We start from the raw sequence: 9,229 nt of genomic DNA, 5'->3' as shown, positions 1-9,229 counted from the left end.
ACCTTAGTATTTTGTTCACTGCTCTAAATCCAGCACCTAGACAGTATCAGGCAATAAAGGGTGCTAAATGAATGCCACTCACTTTTGTAAAAGTGCATCAATCAGTAAATTGTATATAAATACTTAAAAATTCTTTTTGTCTTCAAAAAATTGTACTGTGAATGAGATAAAATAGAATAAGTTAAGGTAAAGCTGAAAGCTAAAAAAATCTGAGTGGCTGGCATTGATATATAAAATTAATAAGTAAAATGAAGGAGCCATAGTTCATCTTCACTTTGGTTATATAATAAATTTTCTATTAGTATTTTATTTGAAAATGCAGACGTTTTAGTTATCTTTGTTCTTTTTTTTTTTTTTAAAGAAAGTAACCTTACCTAAGAAAATATATTAGATTGACAACCAAGATACCATTTTCTAATTCATAGGAGTTGACAGCCATGAAGGTCCTCGTCCTTGCCTGCCTGGTGTCCCTTGCTCTTGCAGGGGAGGTAAGAAAATTTCTGAATGATTAACATAGAGTAAAATATTATATATAGCCATATGTAGAGAACATCACCAATATTTTAAGTATTCAAATAAAAAAGAACTTCAAAAGGTTTTTTAATACTTTTTAAAAACCTTGTACATTCACCTACTATTTTAAAACTGTCCAGCTGCCACCAATTGGGCTAAATGCTTTCTGCAACCCCAATGTGCCACCAGTCCCTTAAGTAAAAACAAATGAACCAAATGCATCAAAGAAAAGAAAAAGAAACACATATAAGAACCACAACAACAAAAAAGAGTAACATTGCACAAATACAATTGCAGGCATGTGCAACTTTCATAAATATATATTATTCCAGTGATGAAACCTATGTACCTATACTATTGGATACTGGGTTAAATCTTTTCTATGTTTATTCAAAGACAGCCTACTGATGAAGCATTAAACAATAATCATAACCATATTTGTAACTGTAATAAAAAGTGTTTGATACAAATTAAAATAATTCTTTTTCTGTTACCCATTTAAAATTGTTCCTCATTCAGGTAAAATAAAAATAAACCATTAGAGTTACCAAATATAAAAATCATAAACAGTTACCTTCCAAAGATTCAAAAAACATACATTTTTTATTTCTTAAATCTGTGAAGGAGATAGCTTTAACATAAAGAAGATAAAAGTAAGTAGGAAAAGTGTATTAGCTATGGAATCTAAGTGGTGTGTTTTTTTCTTTACAGAAGGAAGAAGTCATCATATCCACTGAGGTAAGGTATTTTTATTTAGAGAAAATTTTTCAACCATGAAATTGTAACATTCTCTGATGATTCAGTTGTGATTCTTTTTTTCTTTACAGACTGTAGAAAACCTTTCAAGCAGTGAGGTGAGACCATGTTCATTCTGAGACAATTTTCTATTTTTTGGGTCAATAAAATGCTGTACTTTCTTTCTATTGTGTTACTGGAGGGCTTTTAAGACAATGCAGCTAGTTCTGACACATGAGATGTGCTGAAAATTTTTATTATAGATCTTTAAGGACAGAATAAATGTCTACAGATTTCACTATTGGGAACACGTTCTGATCTAACTTCCTAGTTAAAAATTTATCACTGTGCCCCACCACCTTTCTTTAACTGAATTGTACAGTCCTTATTTCTGTCCTGAGCTCTGTCCATGCTGACCTCATCCATTGTTTTGACATTGATTGAGTGCCTTCTGTGGTCCAGTGTGGTACAACGGAAAAGAGACAGCCAAAGGAAAGAATGGCAGTATGGGTGTGGGCAGACTGCAGATGGACCTATTTTGTAATAACAATAGTCAGCTTTGAAAATAAAAGGCAGTGAGACAGGTTTAGTCCTATATCTGCCTAGGAGAGTCAGGGAAATGTTTGCACTTGTGCCCCTGTATGGGGTCTGTCATTACCTGCTGAATGGTGCATGGGTATGCTTTATCTCTCTCAAAGCTTACCAGATCCTTAGAGAAAGTATTTATTCTTACAATTCATTTGAAGCCTAAACATAACAAATGAACTAAGAATGATTGGCAGAATGTATCATAATTATTATAATTTATTATTAACAATTATTTTTCTTTTAGAATCAGATGAAGTATTAGAAATCGTTTGTTGCCATCGGAGGCAAACAAAATGAGAGACAATATTAGCTTTTTTTTTCCTTTTAGTGAGAGAGAGACAGACAGGGACAAACAGGAAGGAAGAGAGAAGAGAAGCATCAATTTGCTGCCACATCTTAGTTGTTCATTGATTGCTTTCTCATATGTGCCTTGACCGGGGTTCCAGCCGAACCAGTGACCCCTTGGTCAAGCCAGCAAGCGACTTTGGGCTCAAACCAGTGAACATGGTCTTCAAACCATAGATCTTTGTGCTCAAGCCAGTGACTCCACACTCAAGCTGGATGAGCCTGTACTCAAACCGGTGACCTAGGGGTTTTGAACCAGGGTCCTCAGCATCCCAGGTCAATGCTCTATCCACTGCACCACCATCTGGTCAGGGCAACAATATTAGCTTATATTAAATGCCTCTTTTTTACTATATTAACTAATTTCCTTTTCTTTCTTGACTGCATTCATTTGTCTTTTATAAAACAGGCTTGTATGAAACAATGCAACATGAACATTTCAGGAATTATTCTGTATTTTTAATGAGATGATCAAGCAAGATGTTCTTATTAACCCTTTAAATAAATGCCTTCACTTTCTGATTCATATTGATGAATAAAAATTTATCATAAAAACCTAATTTATTTTTGTTTTTCTGAAGGAATCCATTGCTAACATAAACAAGGTAAAACCCACATATTTAAATTTAAATATTTTCAAAATTCACCACATTTAATTTTTAGAAATGATAACATTTCTTTTTATGTGATTTGCTTTTAAACAGAGACCTGAGCAGTCCGGGGATGAGAAACAGCCAGGAAGAAAGGTGATTTGTTCATGATGAATACATATCTAAAACTTTTAAAAATATACTGCATATAAAATATGTGCATATTCAGCCTAAAGAATGGTAAGAAAATAAATGCTAAGACATAACACTTTGATTAAGTCAATCTATTTTTAAGAAATAAATGCATTTTAAAACCTTTAGTCAACTTGTATAGGATAGAATAAATACTTAAGAATAAGTGTTAATTTGCTCACTTTATTAATGGTATACCTGTTTTCCATAAATGCACACTGGTAGATACATTCCCAGGTTGGGAACGAGGTTCCTCTTATTCTCAAGATGAATAGGCTGATGTAAGAAACAAGAAGACAATATGGCACAAGTGATAACCTGGTTATTGATTAGTTGTATAACCTTGCCTCCACATCTCTCTGTACATAAGTTTCTTCTTCTGTAAACTGAGAATATTCATAATTCCCCAGGGTTGATGAGTTGGCACACAGTAAATATTCAATAATTTAACATTAACATTTTACTGTAACACTTTTATTTACAAATACATGCCGTTCATAAAAGAATTTCCATTACACAGATGAGAGAAGTGAGGTACGGAACAATTGAGTATACGATTGTGCTACAATATCACAGTTAAGAAGTAATAGAGCTTGTTTAAAAACAAAGTTTTTATTTAAACAACATAAAATTCTTCATTTAATTAAAATACACATATGGTAACAATTATACATTAATTTAATTGTAATATTTCAGCTTTTCTGTTTTATCAGAGGAGTGGGTTTGTTTGAAATTTATAGCAAATAGTTTTCTAAAGCAAAATTAATTTACAAATTGATGCCTCTTTAAAGACTCACAACAACTACCCTCTGCCAAAGAAAGTGGTGTTAGAAGTTAGCTGATGTTAATTAACTCCTCCAATTAAACTGCATATTAAGATTTACTTTTCATTAAAACACACAGAAGTATACCTTGGAGTCCTTTCTCTAAGTCTTTTTATAATAAATCTTCATTATATGAAAATAATGTGGTCTATTATTATCACATTGCATTGAAAAGCCATGCCCTCTAAATACCAATCTGTATAGCTAACAACAGCTATTAAAGGTAACTCAGAAAAAGAGAAACAAGTTTGAAATTCCCAAACATGGAATATCAATTTGATCTGTGTTCAGTTATGAAGGGAGAGGGCTAATGAGAAATCCCTCAATGAGTTTTTAACTCATTAATCTTCAGAGACTCAAAATAATTTTTTAATCAGCATAAGTAAAAGATTTTCTTACTCTCTTTTAACTCAATTATGATTGTCCAAATGACAGGAAGTTCATTTATCATGAGTGGCAATTAGAGCTGAATCATGGCCTCCTTCTTTTTCCTTCTCTCCAGGATGAACGCCAGGACAATATCCACCCCTTCATGCAGCCCCAGCCTCTTTTCTATCCTTACCCTCAGCCCATCCCTAACACTGTCCTTCCACAAAACGTCCTGCCTCTTGCTCAGCCTTCCGTGGTGCTGCCTATCCTGCAGCCTCAAGTGATGGAAGCCCCCAATGCTAAGGAGACCATCGTTCCTAAGCGCAACGTGATGCCAGTTCTTAACTCTCCAGTAGTGCCATTTTTGGAACGCCAAATCCCAAGTGTCACTGATCTCAAAAATTCACAGATTCCTCTGCCTCTGCTCCAGCCCGTGATGCAGCAGGTCCATCAGCCTCTGGCTCAGATTCCCGTGTTTCCTACTCAGTCCCTGCTCTCCCTTCCTCAGCCCAAAGCCCAGTCTCTTTCCCAGCAAGAGATGACCTACCCCCAGAGAAATATGCTTGCCCAAGAACCTCTGCTTGTCCCTGCCCAAGAACCTCTGCTTGTCCCTGCCCAAGAACCTGTGCTTGTCCCTACCCAACAGTTCTACCCTGTGACTCAACCTATTGCCCCAGTTTACAACTTACAACAAGTAAGTCTCAATTAATTAACTCTGCTATTTCGTTCATGATGTGTATATAATATTAAAAGAAATGAGAGATCTAGAATAAATAAATAATGAATGGATCCAAATGCACATAGTTTAGATCAAGAATTCTCAATATTAGTCACACAATAGAACAACCTAGAAAACATTTTTCCCCCAAATGCCAATGTCTAACACTGCTCACAGAGATTTAGATGAAATTGTTCTGATTTTCTACGTAGAAGATACTGAGTATTAGGAAAAAATTTATTTCAGAAATTTTGATTTAATTGATTTATAGAGAATATAGATAAAGAGGATTAAGGATGACTGAAGACAATTAAATCTGGTAATTTCGGTGGATAATAAAGAAGTTTTATTGTTTTTTACAAATTGAAGATTTCCTTGTACATGTCTATTCCCCACATGCTTCAGTTCACATCCTGTTTTTGACATAAGAGAATGTGTGCAAAAACACTTGAGATGCTTACTTCAAATTTGGAAGTGCTCTTGCCAAAAATTAATTTGTATATTTTTGTTTTTTGTTTTTAAGGTTTAAAAGGATTTCAAAGCTAATGTTTTCCCTCACTTTTGGTAAGCTTGGAGAATTTTGAGATTAGACTGAAAATGTTTGTACTTAGTAAATTTTTACATTTCATTATCACCCAAGAAAGTGATAAACTTCATCAATATACAACTTATATATTAATTGTTAATGTGTTATGGACATTAATAATTGAGTATTATATACTCACTTGAACAATGTATCTTATATTTTAAATAATTTTAATTACTTTTTATTGATAGAGTTAAATGGTTGTTCTCAAGTGCCTATGTCCTTATATTTATTGTCATTTAAAAAAAACTGAAATAAGTTTCTTTTATGTTAATGTGTTTGACCTTTTATAAAAAATCAACATACATTCTCATTTCTACCATAAGCTCCACAAAACTGTCCTTATCACATTTAAAATGTACGTACTGTCAGAATTCCTGAGACAATGTAGAATTAATTAGTCCCAGTGTGAAGATTAAAAAAGGGAGAGCATATAACTGAGATCCTTAAGATGCAAAATTTTAGTGATAAAAGTAAACTAGATATTTCATTAAAACAATTCCAAATGAGATTGTACTTAGAGACATTTATCTGGAAGATGAAGTATAACATGGTACATTTGTAATAAAATTTCTCTCATGAATTAGTCACACTAAAATTACAAATGAGAAGAAATGAATGATTATATCATATAATATAACTAATTCTTTATTTGTTCTCTATTCCATAGAATTGACTGCGACTGGAAATGTGGCTTCTTTTTAATCTTCGTGTCATGCTATTAAAAAAATTAACAATTTTAAAATGAGTCTACATGGAAAAAATAAACATATACTTTATTTATTTTGTGTATTTTATACCATTCACCTTAATTTGAATTTGACTCAAATATACTATTTTCCAAATTTTAATTCAAAGAGTACCACAGAATTTCATTTTTGAGTTAGAAATACCTTAACTATATAAAATATATCTAAAATAATTTCTGGAATTGTGTTTATTACTATTTCCTAACCAGTCATTTCAATAAATTATTCTTTTATGCATATTTAAGTTATCCTGTCTTTATTATAATTTTTCAAACCTAATGGGCCTTTTTAATGTTAATTTTAGATTATAATTGTTGTTAAGAACAACCATATAAGAAAAGAAATTAAGCGAAATGCTTTAAATTGAATATTAAAAGATATAAAAATTTGGAGGAAAAGATAATCATATGCTTTTTCTGCTCTAGGAAGTCAGGTTTATATGCATAGTTTCTGTTAAATAATTACACCTCTGCCTTTCACCCTCAAAAATACCAGCAGCAGATGTAAAATTTTATTATCATTCTAAAAAAATAAAGTAAAATGTGAATTCTGATTCACAGTTCCAAATACAGCTGCAAAGTGGTGCTTTGAGAATTACTCCAACCTTTGGATCTTCAATTCCATATTTATGTAACAGCTAATTCAAAGCATTTTATTCAATTTTTAGTGTGATTAGTACATTGTACCATTTATGGTGTGTTCCCTGTTGCTCCATCTTACTGACTTCATTTCCGTCAGAGCAACAAGAACCAGTAATATAGTCAGTATGAACTGGGTTATGTGGCTGTAGCCAGAAATGCTCAAGACTCAAAAACTTACAGGAAGTTCTGCTATTCATTGTCTCTGACTGTGGAGTAGCTGTTTCATTGTGATTAATTATTCCTCTGCCAACTCCTGCATTGTACACTCAAGTCCATCCACTTGAGTAAACACATGGTTCATCTCTAGCAATTGTTCCATCTTTCCAGCACCCTCAATGTTTTCCTCACCTCAGGATCAAGTACAATCCAAACTTCTGCTCTCATATTTTTTATTTTTAATGAAAAAGTTCCATCCTTAAGAGTATACCTCCAAATCACTCCCATTTCTTTAGGTTGCTTTATGTTAAGTATCATAGAAGCATTCTTATATCATGTTATTCTCTCATCAGTCTGCTCCCATTAAGTTTTTGTCCCTACTGAAACCACTTATTGTCCCAAGGTCACCAACAGCTTCCATCTTGATAAACTGTGTTCAAGTTAACCATCCTCTCTGTGCTGTTTGAGTTTTATTTTGATCTTAAGACTCATACATTCCTCTTGCCTTCTGTCCTCCACACCTGAATATCTAATTATATCTCACACCTAGGTAGGCCAAGCATAACTCTTTATCTGGATCCAGTCTTTGATTTGTTGAAGTTTAATTAAGTATATTTCAGTAAGAATGACAACTGATACAATAGTATATTGGCAAGAGAGTTACTTGTATAGGCACATCACCAAAATAGGCTATCTTAATGACCAATAAACATATGAAAAGGTACACAACATGATTAGTCCTCATAAAAATGCAAAGTAAACCTGCTATGTAACAGTATAATATTTCCACTGGAATTATAAAATAAAATGCCATACCAAGTGTTTGCAAAAGCATACAAGTAGAATGCTAAGCAATACTGATGTGAATGTAAACTGACACAAGCATTACCAGTCTTTGTCCAAGGTAAACATTGACATGTCCTCTGACTAGTGGTTCCACTCAGGTATGTAGCAAACAGAATTAAAATATATGCGCACTAAATATATGTACACAATATTCTTTGCAGTGTTATTCTTAAGATCTTAAACTAAATCAGCAATAATGTAAATCAACAGTATTATGTATAAAACAATTATAATATACAATAGAATGGAATATTTTACCATGGTTAACATGGGTGAGTGATTGCCACACAAATCAATGGGGATGAATTTTATATAAATAACACTGAAGGACAGTAACCAGACACTAAATATAACAGAGTTTATAAACCCATAAATCAACCCTATTAAAACTTATAAATATTAATATTTGGTGAAATAAGTTAGACTGGTAGTTATCTGAGGGGAGATAGATTTGAAAGGAAACAGGGTGAGTTCTCAGGTGCTAATGATATTTTTTCCATTAACCTGGATGATGGATACTTGGTAGCAATTCATTTTAATATGTGAATTTTTTTAAGTTCATGTCTTACTTTAAAGTTTTAAATGTTATCACATTTAAAATCATGTGCTTTATCTCCACTGTTTTGCTTACCTGCTTTTTCTTTCTTATGGGTGGGGCTTCACTCATGCAGAATCATTTTTTTGCTCTTGGACTTGAGTGCAATTCAATAATAAGGCATAAGACCTGATTTCTTCAGAAGCTGTGGCATGCTGGGTAACACTATTATGAAATGCATAGTTTTAGACTTATGGGTTAAAATTTTAAAAGATAGAAAGCAGGGTATAAGAGAAAATTTGCAGCTTAATTACAGCTTTATATTTTTCTCTGTATATTATTCAGCGGTACAGTCTTAATGTGCAGCCTGTGTTAATTACATAATCATCACCTTAAGTTTTTGATTGCTGAAAGGATTCAAAGAACTCAAAGAGTTTACACTGACAAAACAGCTTTACCACAATGAACAGAGTAAAGCAACACCAGGGCAAGATTTAATTTTGAACTTCACCAATTAGTTGATATATCTTAACATGTAGGAAGAAAAGTTTAATGACTCCCAGATAAAGAATTGGCCATTTGTCGCAGTCCAGTAATATCATGCTACCACAATATTTCATCCAATAGGAGAGGTCCTTGGTCCAAGCAGAGCCAATTAATATTTTTCTATTGATGTATGAAGGCTCAAGGAAGCTGCCATGTAGTCACTCTGGGAGTAGGACCTGAATGACCAGAAAGCCTTGAGATTGGACAAGTCAGCTTTCAAGTAACCTGAAAATTAAGTAAGTCCAAAGAGGAGTAATGGTGAAGGAGAAACAAAAGAGTTATTGGTCACCCTCAAG

At 33.0% G+C, this 9,229-nt stretch overlaps 1 protein-coding gene across 1 annotated transcript; it reads left to right on the top strand.

Moving 5' to 3' along the window:
- The first annotated feature begins 437 nt into the window (after positions 1-437).
- On the top strand, positions 438-5,403 carry LOC136406480 (beta-casein-like). The gene is made up of 4 exons (XM_066386534.1): positions 438-488; positions 1,341-1,367; positions 4,290-4,850; positions 5,398-5,403. Exons 1-4 carry the CDS (start codon positions 438-440, stop codon positions 5,401-5,403), a joined length of 645 nt encoding a protein of 214 aa, XP_066242631.1.
- The last annotated feature ends 3,826 nt before the right edge of the window (positions 5,404-9,229 follow it).

Source organism: Saccopteryx leptura, chromosome 5 (assembly GCF_036850995.1).
Source record: "Saccopteryx leptura isolate mSacLep1 chromosome 5, mSacLep1_pri_phased_curated, whole genome shotgun sequence".
NCBI lineage: Eukaryota > Metazoa > Chordata > Mammalia > Chiroptera > Emballonuridae > Saccopteryx > Saccopteryx leptura.
The sequence above is the reverse complement of the archived record's forward strand: the minus strand, read 5'-3'. Positions and strand labels throughout refer to the sequence as shown.

Bases quoted from the DNA above. Each gene is read 5' to 3' on its own strand.
- LOC136406480 (XM_066386534.1), top strand. From the start codon at position 438: ATGAAGGTCCTCGTCCTTGCCTGCCTGGTGTCCCTTGCTCTTGCAGGG. The intron at 489-1,340 runs GTAAGAAAATTT...TTTTCTTTACAG, and splicing joins CCCTTGCTCTTGCAGGGGAG to ACTGTAGAAAACCTTTCAAG. The intron at 1,368-4,289 runs GTGAGACCATGT...CCTTCTCTCCAG, and splicing joins AAAACCTTTCAAGCAGTGAG to GATGAACGCCAGGACAATAT.